We start from the raw sequence: 17,475 nt of genomic DNA, 5'->3' as shown, positions 1-17,475 counted from the left end.
ATGTTATGAGTTATGATCTTTATTTGTTATTTACTTAAAGTAGTATTATTTTTTATTATTATTTCGATTTTCCTAATTTTAATATTTAATCTTATTTTTAGTGTTTTATTAACCAATTTTACCTCAAATTATAATCCTGATTTAATTGTGTTTTTAAAGTTTTGTAAATATAAATTTAAAGTCTCCATGCAGCAGTTAAGTGTTGTTTACAATGATGATACAAAATACAGATATAAATAAAAGGCCTAAAATGAACAGAAATTACATTTGCAAAATTAACAAATTACATTATAAAGTTAAACATAAGAAATAAATGAATTACAAGGCATTTTAAAATCAACTAATAGGCCTACAGTTAAAAAAAAACAAAACAAAAACAACAACAACATAAATTTACACTATGCAGGTCTTACTCTGCAATACAGAACTGAAATCTGGTACAATCTCTAGATCTATTAATTGATAATTGCGGAGCGCTTTTTCAATGCTCTTTTGGCATATATTTTGCAAAATTTATCAAGTATTAGATGGGTTTCTTTACTGAATACATGATAGTCACTTCCAAGTGTTAGGTGTATTTTAACATCAGTATTAGAGTTTATGAATAAGTGCCAAATAATATGATTAAGGTTAGAAGATTGCAATTGTAGTTTTAATCTCATGGTTTCTTCTTTTCTAATGTCGTCGTAAGCAGGACATTCAAATAGGAAGTGTGTTACGTTTTCTATAAAATCTGTTTTGTCCAGAAGGTAAGTTTCAAGACAAGGTTTTTTTTTAAGATTTGTATTCGTTGAGTGATGATTTTGTATTTAACTCTTGGCTCCAATTAGCAATTGATAAATCAAAGAGAGATTGTTTAAGAGAGCACACTCAATGTGAATTAACAATTTCTTTGTTTTTACGATTTTTCAAATATATCATTTGCATTACCTTTAGTAAATAGGTTTTCTAAGTGATTTACAATCTTATAACTTAATAGATCAAAATTACAGTTTAAGTCAAGCAAAGAAGTAAGTAATAGTTTTGGCCATCGATTGTGATCCATCAATAAAATACGATTGAAAAAGTTTATCCTGTACAACAGAAATAGGCGACCAGCCAAGTTCGCCGTATTACATAATGTAATGGAAACAATTACCAATGTAGTGAAGTATACATTCTGTGCATGTATTTAATATATATTTGGAAACAAACATCCTTGCAACAGGTGTGTATTAATAGTAATAATAATAATAATAATAATAATTAATCTCATTTCACACACAATATACATATAAAAACCACACGTAAGCATCATTTCATTTAATTATATTAGAATAATAACAATAAGGATTATTGCAACATTGCACATATAAAACTGTTTTTCTAAAGAATTGTTTTGTGCATACACTAACAATAAAGCCACTTAAACTATAATTATACATTTAAATTATAGACTAAGCACTATTTAAATGAATTATTCTAAATAATATGAATAAGGACAATTACAAAATTGATTTTTTTTATATATAAGCATAATGTTTAAAACATGTGTTATATCTTATGTTTATGTTAATTTATCCTTTTAAATAAAATAAAAGTGTCTTTCAAAAAGATACACCAACCAGTCGTACTTAGACTAATTGATGTTCACTATCACCATGGCTGCTAAACTGTAAGTACTTTACACTATTATTGCATGATAGTATGTTGCGTTAAAAAACACAAGATAAGTTGTACGTGAATAGAAATTATTCCCTCCTTAACTTCACAAGACGTATGCGGGAAAAGGCCGATGGGTAATATAATGAGAGGACGCATTTTATTGCAACTTATTTAGACATAAGTAATACTTTTCAGGTAAAAACGTGTCTTGATATTCATTGTATAATTTTTTTTTAAATTGCTAGGCCAACTAGATATGATTAGTCTGTCTACGAAATTCTAGCAAGAAACTTTTGCCATCTGGGTGGTTTTGCGATGGTGCAGACATTGTCCCGGTTTGCTCCACTTAGGCCTATTGTGTTACCGTCCCGTCGAATATTTTTTTCAAATCAGTTTAACAAGTTAATTATAATGATATATATAACACCAACACCAACATTAATAACAACGTTAACTAATGCTCTGCTGTGGCCTGATGGTGCGTTTATTCGAAAGTTGGAAAGACAGATGGCAATAATGAATGGAAATGAGACCAATCACTTACGATGTATTTCATATAACTGTAAATCGCTTAAACTTAGAGTTAGTGAAATAAATAAGTTCATTTTTGATATAATGTGTATACAAGAGCACTTGTTCTAACATGAAGAATTAGGTTTACTTAAGTCTATACACAAGGAATTTGGTGGTTTACTTTTATAAATTTGGCCTACTTGTTGGTCGACCGTTTAGGTGGTGTCGCTATGTGCTATTTAGGATTTTTTTTTAGTAATTATATATTACTAGATGGTACGCTCGCTTCGCTCGCGTACCATCTAGGTCGTGCCCACAGATGGTTCTCGAATACACAGTAATTTCAGCGTAACAAAACTGGCGATTTCAAATGTACGTACCGCGGGACTATAATACATAGTCGTTTACAGAAACGAATAAATAGACACGATGATTTATGTAGTCAACTAAAATTAGCACCCTGGGAATTACTTCCGAAGGAGAAACTTACCACAAAATGAGTCCAAATTTTTGAATTTGTGTTTTGTATGTAACATTAGGGTTGAGGGATGGGAAAGCGGATAGGTACAAAGAGGAACAATTTTTAAATATATTCTTTATCCACTCAGTAACGAAATATTTTTTTCATGTTTTATAGGCCTATAAATAATATACCTCTAAATACAGTAAAACATTTGTCAGTATAAAGTTTATTTGTATATCTAACAGTAGAGCCTATCCACAATCTCAGTAATAAAGTTTATTTGTATATTTTTATATTACATCTAACAGTACGAACATTCACAGTAAGAAATGCTCGATTCAAATGAGGACAACAAATAGTTAATAGGTATTTAATTTACAGTATTGTCAAATTATTGCAAGTTTATTCTCAAAGGGCCCATATATTTACCTACCGTATGTGTTAAACCAAGGGCTCATAAATTTACCTACTTGTGTTAAACCAAACTCTGGCAGAGTGAGAGATTGGGATGTTCCATTCATCGCAAATCAATACATTTGTATAATCGTATATTAAATTTATCAAAATAGTATTTTTTAAAGAAAATCGGCCTGTCTTCAACATTATGATGCTGTACTCTAGCTGTTCAACCGGTTTTCAGCTATTAAAAACAATTATCGTAGGAGGAGATAGGAAAATGCGAAGCCTCCTCGCATTTTTCTGGCTGGTATTTTTCAAGATGGACATCCATTAGACAGTGTATACCACGATCGGAAAACACCCCTATTTGGGGCAAATCGTTGAACCTAAATTCGTTTTAATCGTCAATAACTAATTATCTAACTTCATTTAATTAGTAAACAGGGTTACATCAGGTGGTTACAATCAGTACCGAAAGTACGAACCAACTTTATATACCATCGAGTAAAAATTCTAGATGTAAGGCGCGATTTACCGAATTTTGACCTTACGTAAATTTATATATAGATAATAGATGAGGGCGTATCAATTTGATCTCTGTTGCGCGTGCGTACAACTGAGGACCAGTGCTGTTCCGCCGTACCACGCCGAGAATGTTAAAGAGTCGCTATCCAATCGAGTTTGAACAATACCATGAAAGCCCCAGTGGTCTAATGGTTAGGGCAACTGCATATATAGCAATAGCAATAGCAACATCAAAGTAATAATAGAAAATGTGTCTTAATAAATATTTTCATTTTCACAATTATCACATTCGATCCAGGTTGAAACTTTTTCAATAACAACGAATATACCCTTTTTTACAGGAGAATGCAAACGTTGGTCGTTGTGTTTCTAGTCTTATTTTTATTTCAGGCTGAATTTGGACAGTGCCAAGATAACGATGGTAAGTTAGTATCAAATGTACTAATCTTTTTGATTTACAATTTATTACTATAAGTTATTGATTACATAGGCCTATAGGCCTAAAACAGTAATTCAAAGAAAAATATTCAACTGGAAGCCATTGGACTTCTTGTTAAATCCAGCGACATTTTGTCAATATATTTTTTTGGAATAAGCGAATAACTGTAGTAAATCTAAAAACCCTCCAGGTATAATAGTATTCTTCTTTGTTGTAACATTATTTATGTAAATTATAAGATGTATTATCCCCATGAAAAATGAAGATTAAAATCAGACTTCTAAGGTGCCATTTTTTAATTTTTAATCAAGTTATTCACTTCCGTAGAAAAAACACACCAACATTGTTCATCTATAAATAAACAAAGTAAATTCAACCAAAAACCCATTGGTTTTGCTTTAAATTACAGTTTGTTTAGAGGTAAATGATTTTTATCCAACCCATATTTTGGTCGAAATGAATAAATATTATGTGACAAAAACAGCATAAACAAAACCAAAATTGTTTATAATTTTTTTCAGGGGATGATTTTTCTTTAAATATTTTGTCGAATCCTGTTTATGCAAAATATTATCGATAAGATCTTAACTAATTTTAAAGGCCAGGTGTGCGCAAAAAAAATTCTATTGATCATACATTCCAATAATTATCGATCTATAGTTTCCCCTATGTTTCATAATTGTTGTGTTGAACATAAGCGCTTTCTTATCAGTGGGAGGATAGTTAAAATTACACAGTAACATCTTTATTCTTTTGTACACAAATTTTGTAAATAGATAGGCATTTTAGAAAGCTATGAAAAGTAAACGGCTGTGGTAAAAAATGTTATCAGAGGACTAATATAAGTAATATAACTTGAATTTTACATTTCTGGAATTTTTATTCAACGTCAGATTTTTATTTTCATGCTATATTAAAAATTATCCACCATATATCCACCATCTTTTTTCACCTTCTAGGGAGTCACCAGACATGTTATTACATTAGGTTAAACTACCTAACTACTGGAAAAAAGTCTTCCTGGTTTTTTATGGCAGAATTTTGCAAAATGTTGTGTTTGACCATATTAAGGGAAATTCATGTTTTTTTCGTCTTGATTTATGTTACAAATATTTGATTTATGTACAATTAACCAGTTTTAAAATTCATGTCTGTACCTGAGCTTTAAGTAAAATTTCTTACAAATTCATCTTTTCAAGAAAAATATGCGAATAAAATATCAAGATACGTTTATAATCTTGAGTGATTTATAGGCCCCATCTTTCACGTAAAGTTATCATGTATACTTTTTCAGCTCGTAACAGAAATCGTCGGGATGAATGTGTGTAACTCCCGTACATATTGTAGTAAATAGGCCTAATTTTGATAAATTGCGTATGTGCTGAAATAATATTTCAAATGTATGGTTCAATTATTTATTGTATTTGTATCCGTTACTGTATTTGTATGTTAACACTTCTGTTTTGAAATAAAATAAATGTATTCACTGAAAATGTAATACATACAGACATTTTAAAACAGCGTAAAAGTTTTGCTTTGGTCCATGTTTTGGTCAATATAATAATAAGAACTAAAATACAAAGATGACAAATGATGTATCGTATCTCTATTTTCTTTATGTCTTAAATGTACACTCCACACCCATACACTACGTAATCAATGAGGTGGGGCACATGAAAATGAAGATTAATAAAAAAAAAAAGAATATACCATTTCGCAGTTTTAATAAATTAATCAAAAATAAAAACAAAAATATAAACAAATAAATTAAACAAAAACGCATTGAATTCCATACTTTTTGTTGATATAAATTACATATTTTGATGTAAATATTTTTTTTCGATCCATTTTTCGATTTGTCAAATCAGGGAAAATAAATAACTATTATATTACATTAAAATGGCGTGTTCAACAAAACATTGAATATAGCCACTCTGGTATGAGGTTAAAACAATTAAATCAGTAATTGTGCAGCTGTAAGTAGATAGAGTCTAACTGACTATCGCAAGCTATCTAGCTACTGCGAGTCTGTCTATATACGAATAGCTACATAATTGCGGTGTTTTTAAACCATGTTTTATCTGTCTGTAGTAGCAAAGCAAAAGAACTATTAGGAACAAATCGACAAACTCCATTTACTGATTACTATTATCTCATTATATTTCTGGATTTTTTTTGAGAATTGATTGATTGAATCGCCAGTTTAGAAAGACACGTGATTTGTCCTTGTTTTTTTTTTTTTACGGCTACTTTTAGAATAGGTGTATAAAACAATATCAAGAAGGTATGTGTTGTGATGAGTAAGTGTTTTTAATAATATTTTATTTTATTCTGAAATTGTTTTTGGGCAAATGGCAGGTGAGTAAATATACGTTTGTATTCATCTATAATTCGTGTTCCGGCCCTATGATTGATATCAATTTATTTTTTAATCAGAAACCAACAGGCCAACTAGAAAATGTTTATATATAATATAGAATAATAATATGTAATCTAAAAACTATACTATTTTAGGTTTATGTATGTCAATGTTTGTGTTTTACTTGGAACGATTGGTGGTTAGCGGGATTGGAGGACCAAGATCTGCTCACAAATTACTGTATACGTTGTTGATACTCTAATTGTTTTATTTCAGATCATGACATAAGCAGTAAGCAAGAAGGTGATTATAACCAACAGTTATGTTGATAGTAGTTATTACACAGAGTTATAAACTTAACCAAACCAATCTTTTCTCTTTTCTACTCTTTGTCATAACATTTAAATTTCGATCACAACACTAAAATGTACGTTCATTGAACTGTTCGTCTGCTCTCTGCAGACTTCTAGATCTTCTGTGTGATTCTAATTGAATTTTATAATAATATCATAACCAACAGAAATGAAATTTCTTTCAAATATATTGTTTTGAAATAGATAATTAAATAATTAAAGTAAATAACATTGTTTAAACAACATTTAACTTTCAATAGGTATTGAAAATCAACTACATTATTAACACCCAATTACATTATAACAACCAATTACATAATATTAATAACCAATTACATTATATTTGTGAATGGTTTAAGGCTATAAATAGATTATCATTAAATTCAAGGTAATGTAATTATATTATATTTAGTAATAAGAAGAAGAAGACTGATGATGTAGATAATTTTAAAATTGTACTTAACAATGATGACATCCAAAGAGTAGAACAAACAAAATGTCTCGGTGTTTTCATGATGATCAGTTAACTTGAAAATACAATATCAATGATTTGGTGACTAAAATATCTAAAGGAATAATCAACAGAATTAAACTTTTAGTTCCTGTAAATTATTATTCTTCGTACTTTATATAATTCTCTTGTTCTTCCTTATTTTTCACATTCTAATGTAGTCTGGGGTAATGCTTTTCAATCAAATGTCACTAAATTAACATTGCTTCAATAAAGAATCATACGTATAATTTCAAAATCTTCTTTTAAAGCTAATACGGGTCCTTCTGTAAGGAACTTAATCTTATGTCACTTAAAGATATCAATACTTATCAGCTATATATTTTTGTTAATAACTGTATTAATCATAATTATCCTCATAGATTTTACGGTATGTTTAAATTAATGTTAATTTCTATAATTACAACACTAGGTCATCCTCTTATAGTCATCTCCCAAAACACTATATTTCACCAAAGTAACTATCAGATATTATTATTTTATTACATTTCAGAGCGTGGCAGCAGAATTCGTCGAGATGAAGGTTAGTAGAGATAGACCAGACAATTTATAAGTTTACCGACTAGAATTTTTCTACATAAAATGGGACTTACTCAAGACAAAAACAGACATTTTGCTGTTCTTATGTTCTAAGGTAAAGATGAATTGTCCCCCAAAAAACATGAAAATGAAGATTAATACAAAAAAAAGAATATACCATTTCGCAGTTTCAATAATTTAATTACGTCCATAATAAAAAAAAACAAAATAAACAAAAAAAATCAACCAAAAACTCATTGACTTCCATACTTTTTGTTGATATAAATTACAGATTTTGAGGTAAATAATATTTTAGGAACAATGATTACTATTATCTCATTATATTTCTGGAATTTTTTTGGAGAATTGATTGATTGAATCGCTAGTTTAGAAAGACACGGGATTTGTCCTTGTTTTTTTTAACGGCTACTTTTAGAATAGGTGTATAACACAACATTCAAGAAGGTATGTGTTGTGATGAATAAGTGTTTTTAATAATATTTTATTTTATTCTTAAATTGTTTTTGGGCAAATGGCAGGTGAGTAAATATACTTTTGTATTCATCTATAATTCGTGTTCCGGCCATATGATTGATATCAATTTATTTTTTAATCAGAAACCAACAGGCCAACTAGAAAATGTTTATATTATATAGAATAATAATATGTAATCTAAAAACTATACTATTTTAGGTTTATGTTTGTCAATGTTTGTGTTTTACTTGGAACGATTTGTGGTTAGCGGGATTGGAGGACCAAGATCTGCTCACAAATTACTGTATACGTTGTTGATACTCTAATTGTTTTATTTCAGATCATGACATAAGCAGTAAGCAAGAAGGTGATTATAACCAACAGTTATGTTGATAGTAGTTATTACATAGAGTTATAAACTTAACCAAACCAATCTTTTCTCTTTTCTACTCTTTGTCATAACATTTAAATTACGATCACAACACTAAAATGTACGTTCATTGAAATGTTTGTCTGCTCTCTGCAGACTTCTAGATCTTCTGTGTGATTCTAATTGAATTGTATAATAATATCAAAACCAACAGAAATGAAATTTCTTTCTAATATATTGTTTTGAAATAGATAATTAAATAATTAAAGTTAACAACATTGTTTAAACATTTAACTTTCGATCGTTATTGAAAATCAATTACATTTAACACCCAATTGCATTATAACAACCAATTACATAATATTAATAACCAATTACATTATATTTGTGAATGGTTTAAGGCTATAAATAGATTATCATTAAATTCAAAGTAATGTAATTATATTATATTTAGTAATAAGAAGAATAAGGCTGATGATGTAGATAATTTTAAAATTGTACTTAACAATGATGACATCCAAAGAGTAGAACAAACAAAATGTCTCGGTGTTTTCATGATGATCAGTTAACTTGGAAATACAATATCAATGATTTGGTGACTAAAATATCTAAAGGAATAATCAACAGAATTAAATATTTAGTTCCTGTAAATTATTATTCTTCGTACTTTATATAATTCTCTTGTTCTTCCTTATTTTTCACATTCTAATGTAGTCTGGGGTAATGCTTTTCAATCAAAATGTCACTAAATTAACATTGCTTCAATAAAGAATCATACGTATAATTTCAAAATCTTCTTTTAAAGCTAATACGGGTCCTTCTGTAAGGAACTTAATCTTATGTCCCTTAAAGATATCAATACTTATCAGCTATATATTTTTGTTAATAACTGTATTAATCATAATTATCCTCATAGATTTTACGGTATGTTTAAATTATTGTTAATTTCTATAATTACAACACTAGGTCATCCTCTTATAGTCATCTCCCAAAACACTATATTTCACCAAAGTAACTATCAGATATTATTATTTTATTACATTTCAGAGCGTGGAAGCAGAATTCGTCGAGATGAAGGTTAGTAGAGATAGACCAGACAATTTAAAAGTTTACCGACCAGAATTTTTCTACATAAAATGGGACTTACTCAAGACAAAAACAGACATTTTGCTGTTCTTATGTTCTAAGGTAAAGATGAATTGTCCCCCAAAAAACATGAAAATGAAGATTAATAAAAAAAAAAGAATATACCATTTCGCAGTTTCAATCATTTAATTACGTTCATAATAAAAGAAAACAAAATAAACAAAAAAATAAACCAAAAACTCATTGACTTCTATACTTTTTGTTGATATAAATTACAGATTTTGAGGTAAATAATATTTTAGGAACAAATCGACAAACTCCATTTAATGATTACTATTATCTCATTATATTTCTGGATTTTTTTGTTAGAATTGATTGATTGAATTGCTAGTTTAGAAAGACACGTGATTTGTCCTTGTTTTTAGTCGCGTGGAAGCGACTCTATAGTTCACTATGTCGGTCGGTCGGTCTGTCTGTCGGTCTGTCTGTCGGTCTGTCTGTCTGTCTGTCTGTCGGTCCGGTATCACTATGCGTTTTATCGCTTTATGACCTTATCTTGATATCAGTTTAATCTAGCTAAGTCAATTTTTCACAGAATATTCCTTATGGCCAGGAATCGATGTGGTTATGTTTTCACGGTGCGCAATAAAAAATTACGCGGTCTACGTACGATTTAACGAAATCACGTTTGTAATCATATCTTAACAACCATGAATTCACAATTAAATAAAATTTGGTACTCATAAATTTCAGGGCATAAATCATCATATGGCAATACAATTACGTGCGTAGCGCATGTAACGCATGCGTACGCGCGCTTAAAATTTTCAAAATTTATTTTCGATGAAATAAGAGTACGTTTCAGGCAATTTTAAGCGCTTACAAAATTGCCATGAGTGCGCAGATTTTTGCGCGCGCACTGCGCGTTAAATGTTATTGCGCACTCTTTTTGCCCGATTTCTGTTTTCTTGACTTACTTTTCAACTCGAAATTACGTTATACGAGCACGTCAAAAGTGACACGCTACGCACGTGTAAATTAAAAAAATATAAATGTTTTTAAACATTTCAACATTTTTAAACATGTTCAGTAATTTCGGTCAGTATAGTTCACTATGTCGGTCGGTCCGTCTGTCTGTCGGTCTGTCTGTCTGTCGGTCTGTTTGTCTGTCGGTCCGGTATCACTATGCATTGTAGCACGCGACTTAATGGCTGTTGGCCTTGTTTTTTAACGGCTACTTTTAGAATAGGTGTATAACACAACATTCAAGAAGGTATGTGTTGTGATGAGCACATTAGTAGTAACTGTTTATAGTAATGTTTTATTTTATTCTTATAAATTGTTTTTGGGCAAATGGCAGGTGAGTAAATATACCTTTGTATTCATCTATAATTCTTGTTCCAGCCCTATGATTGATATCAATTTATTTTTAAATCAGAGGCCAACAGGCCAACTACAAAATGTTTATATTATATAGAATAATAATATGTAATCTAAATACTATATTGTTTTACGTTTATGTATGTCAATGTTTGTGTTTTACTTGGAACGATTGGTGGTTAGCGGAATTGGAGGACCAAGATCTGCTCACAAATTACTGTATACGTTTTTGATACTCTAATTGTTTTATTTCAGATCATGACATAAGCAGTAAGCAAGAAGGTGATTATAACCAACAGTTATGTTGATAGTAGTTATTACACAGAGTTATGAACTTAACCAAACCAATCTTTTCTCTTTTCTACTCTTTGTCATAACATTTAAATTTCGATCACAACACTAAAATTTACGTTCATTGAAATGTTCGTCTGCTCTCTGCAGACTTCTAGATCTTCTTTGTGATTCTAATTGAATTGTATAATAATATCATAACCAACATAAATGAAATTTCTTTCTAATATATTGTTTTGAAATAGATAATTAAATAATTAAAGTTAATAACATTGTTTAAACATTTAACTTTCGATCGTTATTGAAAATCAATTACATTATTAACACCCAATTACATTATAACAACCAATTACATTATATTAATAACATATTACATTAAATTCAAAGAAATGTAATTATATTCTATTATTTTAGTAATAAGAAGAAAAAGGCTGATGATGTAGATAATTTTAAAATTGTCCTTAACAATGATGACATTCAAAGTGTAGAACAAACAACATTTCTCGGTGTTTTCATTGATGTTCAGTTAACTTGGAAATGCAATATCAATGATTTGGTGACTAAAATATCTAAAGGAATAATCAACAGAATTAAACGTTTAGTTCCTGTAAATTATTATTCTTCGTATTTTAAATAATTATCTTGTTCTTCCTTATTTTTCACATTCTAATGTAGTCTGGGGTAATACTTTTCAATCAAATCTCACTAAATTAACATTGCTTCAATAAAGAATCATACGTATCTATATATAAACTAGATTTAATTCGTCACTATGACGAATTATAGGTTATATGCATTGATTTTTAAATAAAGATAATTGATTTTTAAAAGATATATTGATTGATTGATTTTCTCAGAATCTTTAATTATTTATAATATATGATAGGACCTTGCTAACGCGAACACCATAGCCGGTATCACAATCCGATCAAAGATCCATATGCGTATAATGTCATAAACCACATTTGTTGTTACATAATAATAAAGACATAAGTTAATTTTTATCTAGATTTCATTATAAATCATGTGTATAATCTATACACTAAGAAATAAATTTGAACAAACAATACGGATAATAAAAAAAAATCTTATTTCGTTTCCCAAGGTGAGACTCGATCTCGGTACCTTGAATGCCATAGACACGAGCACAGACCATCGAGCCATACACAACTGACTAAAAGTTGTAGAAACATTCCTCCGAGTATTTACTATGCAGTAACCACTTTGATGCAAATAGATTATTACATACCGAAATGAATTATAATTTTTTACTATGATGACATCTTTAAAATGTAAACAAATGATGCACTGTCAAACTACATACTTTTAACTTTAATATATGAACTTTTGAAGGAAGAAAGTTAATGTTAAGTTTGTTATTTCGGCCTAAGAAAATGTTATAATTTGATTGATTGTCATAATTAATTTTTTTAAATTTAATATGCCATTAATGATGACTTAATCAACTTTTTTTCTCCTAATTTCATAATAAATCATACATATGATACATACACTTCAAGAAAATGAAATAAAAAATAGGTGTTCCCGAGCATTCTAACGATATATATTAATTTTAAAATTTAGCATATTTTCACCATTTTGTTAACTTACACGTGCGTAGCCTGTCACTTTAGACGTGCTCGTATAACGCTGTTTGGCGTTGAAAAGTGAATAAAATTTGATGATATTATTAAAGAAAGGTTATACAACAGTAATCGGACAAAAAAAGTGCGCATTAACGTTTGACGCGCAGTGCGCGTGCAAAAATCTGCGCACTCATGGTAATTTTTTAAACGCTTAAAATTGCCTGAAACGTACTCTAATTTCATCGAAAATAAATTCTGACAATTTTGAACATTTTAAGTGCGCGTACGCATGCGTTATATGCGCTACGCACGTAATTGTATTGCCATATGATGAAATATAACCTGAAATTTATGAGTACCAAATTTTGTTTAAAAATGATTCATGCTTGTGAAGTTATGATTACAAACGTGATTTCATTAAATCGCGCGTAGACCACGTAATGTTTGATTGCGCACCGTGAAAACATAACCACATCGATTCCTGGCCATAAGGAATATACTCTGAAAAATTGACTTAGTTACATGAAACTGATATCAAGATAATTGACGGACAAATAGTGCTAAGGAAAGAATAAATAAATAAATAAATAAATAAATAAAGATTCTGACAGAATCAAGAGGTTATATGCATATCATGCATATAACCTAATTATGGTTATTTCTGACATAGGCGAGCACAATGGAAACACTTCGGTATAAATCTCCGCCTTGGATACCTACCTTATCTATCTCAGATGTACCGCGAAACGTAGATTTGATAACATTAGTTTTCAGTACTACGCTATTGTTCCATTGTTTTCTTTTACAACGACAACATTTCGCGTTACCTATCGAAATTTGTGGATATCACAGGGTTACTTTTACACACTCGCGCTGTTGTTCAACTTGCTTCCGGGTCCGTCACTTCCGGCAAATGGCCGTTGGTGGCGACATTCAATATTAAATACAAATATTTTAGTGGTTCAACGTATCGTGAACTAGGCCTACTGCAATTTAATTTTTTTTAGATATTCAACTAATCAATTATATTGATTAAAGGCATTTACTTTACGTGAAATACAATTTGTTTTAGTAATTTTAATTTTACTAAATATTTATGCTTTTAATAATCATTTTATCAAATTTAGGTGCGATTCAATGTTACTATAGGAGGCTAATTGAACTAATTATTTATGCTATTTATTAACCATTTAATGAAATTTAGGTGCGATTAAATGTTACTATAGGAGCCCTGGTAGGCCTACCAGGGAAACATATTTACTGTTTATATTATCGATTATTTCTGTTGCTTGCTCTATTTATAATTATAAATGGTGTCTACTACGACCGATATATAAGTAGGCTACGGAAGTTGTTATTTGATCAGTTTGTTATTAAAAAATTAAGAAGATGCTTTTGTCATGATATATTGTGATACAAATGTTAAAGCCCCGCTCACTGTCACCCACTTTTTTGATATACTATGCTTTTAATCTCTTGGCACGGTCACGCTAGAGACTGTTTCAGTGATTGATGACCCCTATTAACGGCTTCCTCTTGTGTGTAACTTTTCAGATAATATAATAATATAATATTATTATTATTACTTTGTTTACTCAGGGTTAGCCCAAACAGTTAAAAACTGATTTCCATTGGGGCCCTGCATTGAGTTAAAAACCATTTACATAATAGCGTTTTGCTGAACATACTTCCTATGAAGTTCTGATTTTACATAACCCTAAGGATGTGATGGTTCTTAACCATACTGTTCTTTACAATTATATTATTTGCATCTTATATTCTTATGATTAGTACCAATTACTCATCAGTCATATGCATAGGTGTCACCCGGGCTTCAATTTCCAGAGGCGTTGGTCATGTTTTCGAGGACCATTCGGGTACACCCACTAGTAATTTAAAATCTTCTTTTAAAGCTAATATGGGTCCTTTTGTAAGGAATTTAATCTAATGTCACTTAAAGATACCAATACTTATCAGCTATATATTTTTGTTCATAACTGTATTAATCATAATTATTCTCATAGATTTTACGATGTGTTTAAATTATTGTTAATTTCTAAAATTACAACACTAGGTCATCCTCTTATATTCATCTCCCATGACTATTATATTTCACCAAAGTAATTATTAGATATTCTTATTTTATTACATTTCAGAGCATCGCAGCAGAATTCGTCGAGATGAAGGTTAGTAGAGATAGACCGGACAATTTATAAGTGGGACTTACTCAAGACAAAAACTGCCATTTTGCTGTGCTTATGTTCTAAGGTTAAAGATGTATTGTTCCCCAAAAACATGAAAATGAAGATTAACAAAAATTTAAAAGAATATACCATTTCGCAATTTCAATAATTTAATCACGTCCATAAAAAAATAAAAACAAAATAAACAAAAAAAATCAACCAAAAACTCATTGACTTCCATACTTTTTGTTGATATAAATTACAGAGTCTGAGGTAAATTGATTGATATCAATTTATTTTTTAATCAGAAGCCAACAGGCCAACTAGAAAATGTTTATATTATATAGAATAATAATAAGTAATCTAAAAACTATACTGTTTTACGTTTATGTATGTCAATGTTTGTGTTTTACTGGGAACGATTGGTGGTTAGCGGGATTGGAGGACCAAGATCTGCTCACAAATTACTGAATACGTTGTTGATACTCTAATTATTTTATTTCAGATCATGACATAAGCAGTAAGCAAGAAGGTGATTATAACCAACAGTTAGGCCTATGTTAATAGTAGTTATTACACTGAATTATAAACTTAACCAAACCAATCTTTTCTCTTTTCTACTCTTTGTATCAATCAATTAATTGATGTTTCACTTGTATTTTTAGATGGTTACTAAGGAGTTGACTTACATTGAATCATTCGTAGATAAATCTCTTTATCTTTAGGTAAACAATTGACGATAAGCGCATTGTTTACATTAACATTTTGTCATTTATTTTGTTTGATTTACTTTATTGTTTTCCACTCACATTATAGTATACATATGATACAATATAATAAATATTACAAAAGAAACTGAATAATAAACTCAAAAGATACTGTAGTTAATAGTAATAATAATTGTGTCTCTCTGTATTCGTTCTATGCAGTTATGCACATCCCTGGCTATAACACTGGTATCAGAGTACAATAATTCTTTTAAATTCCTATTACATTTTTGTCATTTAAAATTCTAAAGAAAACAATGGTTTAAGCATATACATTTTGTTTTCGATATATAGCGGTTTTATAGTGGTGTAACTTTCCGAGCGTTCATTTTTGTAGATTCAACCAATGTTTTTTAAATGTAATTTAATTTTAATAGTCATTTGTTGCCAAACCAACTAGAAATAATAACATAATCATGCTTGTTGTTGTTTATTAATAGTGTTATATTAATTGACAATTAAAATGCTTCTGTAGCTACAGTATATATATCTTTATTTTCATATGCTGTACTCGCAATTCCATCATCATTAGTTAAGATTTTCTTATACTGATTATTATTGCATCAAAGAACATTTTATAGGCATATACATGTTTATAAAGCTACATTCACACTTGTTCCGTTTCACGGAATGGAAGACGTTCAGTTGTTGTTATGATTTTCCTTTGTTTAACGTGCTGTAATATGGTGTGAATGTAGCAATGATGCCTTTGTATAAGTCTTCGTTATAAAACACGCGATAAAAGATCATATGGCATAAATTATGAACTGTTCAAAGCACGGTTGTTCATTTCAAATGCCAGTCAAGTAATAGCACGTTGTGACTCCGAACATCAATCTCTGGTAGAGAACGCCGTCCATAATACAAAGTGAATTTGATTACTGTGTAACATGATTTACATTTACTATGATGCATGCACTAAAAATAAGAAAATAACTTAACTTAAGAAATAAATGTGGATTTTTTTTATCTTTAGAAAATTAACAATGAAATAGCGACGCCGATTAGCTGGGCCTACCGTAGCCTTCCCAATCAACGTGTCTGCTGACAAAAGTCGCCATTTACTCAATAACTTGAAAATATTTACACTATGCGGTACATAATATTATATTGTATCTTTTTTTCTTTAAATAAATGAAGAAAATAACGATTAAATTCTCAAATATTCACAAAATGTTGAGAAGTTCAAACTACAGTGGAAGCCTTGCTGTTTGTAATCAAGGAGCGTGTTTTTATCTTGGTAGAAATGTTAGCAACCTAACACCATACCAATTTCCACTGGCTACATTTATTTTTAAAAAGGTAAAGAGGTTGTTAACAATTATTGTAGCTGACATAAATTATTACTTTTGAACAGATATAGGTACCAAACATGACGTCATTTGGGTTAGCGGTTTGTTTACAAAAGCGCTTTGACGAATATCTATTTTTAGTGAACAAAAAAAGATTTTCAATGGAAACGACTTAAATAATTGCAAAATACATACTTTTTATATTTTGAACAAGCATTTAATATTTTAAAGTGTTTTGATCGTTTTGTATTGAAATCTCAAAATGGGTAGGTTTTTTATAGATAGACTCTGCACCGCTTTTCCATGGCCTTAAATGAGTAA

At 29.6% G+C, this 17,475-nt stretch overlaps 1 protein-coding gene across 4 annotated transcripts; it reads left to right on the top strand.

Annotated features, from left to right (window-relative positions):
• The first annotated feature begins 1,599 nt into the window (after positions 1-1,599).
• Positions 1,600-16,309, top strand: LOC140039844 (uncharacterized). Of its 4 annotated transcripts, XM_072085425.1 has the most exons (10): positions 1,600-1,654; positions 3,886-3,965; positions 6,619-6,645; positions 7,700-7,729; positions 8,540-8,566; positions 9,617-9,646; positions 11,291-11,317; positions 15,069-15,098; positions 15,601-15,627; positions 15,761-16,302. In XM_072085425.1, the coding sequence occupies exons 1-10, from the start codon at positions 1,626-1,628 to the stop codon at positions 15,769-15,771; spliced, it is 318 nt and encodes a 105-aa protein (XP_071941526.1). In that variant the 5' UTR covers positions 1,600-1,625; the 3' UTR covers positions 15,772-16,302. The 4 variants fall into 4 exon arrangements, with proteins under 4 accessions (XP_071941526.1, XP_071941527.1, XP_071941529.1 ...); XM_072085426.1 differs by lacking the exon at positions 11,291-11,317 and having other exon boundaries at positions 15,761-16,303; XM_072085428.1 differs by lacking the exons at positions 11,291-11,317; positions 15,069-15,098 and having other exon boundaries at positions 15,761-16,309.
• The last annotated feature ends 1,166 nt before the right edge of the window (positions 16,310-17,475 follow it).

Source organism: Antedon mediterranea, chromosome 2, assembly GCF_964355755.1.
Source record: "Antedon mediterranea chromosome 2, ecAntMedi1.1, whole genome shotgun sequence".
Taxonomy (NCBI): Eukaryota; Metazoa; Echinodermata; class Crinoidea; order Comatulida; family Antedonidae; genus Antedon; species Antedon mediterranea.
This window is presented reverse-complemented; position numbering and strand designations above follow the sequence as displayed.

Bases quoted from the DNA above. Each gene is read 5' to 3' on its own strand.
- LOC140039844 (XM_072085425.1), top strand. From the start codon at position 1,626: ATGTTCACTATCACCATGGCTGCTAAACT. The intron at 7,730-8,539 runs GTTAGTAGAGAT...GTTTTATTTCAG, and splicing joins CAGAATTCGTCGAGATGAAG to ATCATGACATAAGCAGTAAG. The intron at 15,099-15,600 runs GTTAGTAGAGAT...ATTTTATTTCAG, and splicing joins CAGAATTCGTCGAGATGAAG to ATCATGACATAAGCAGTAAG.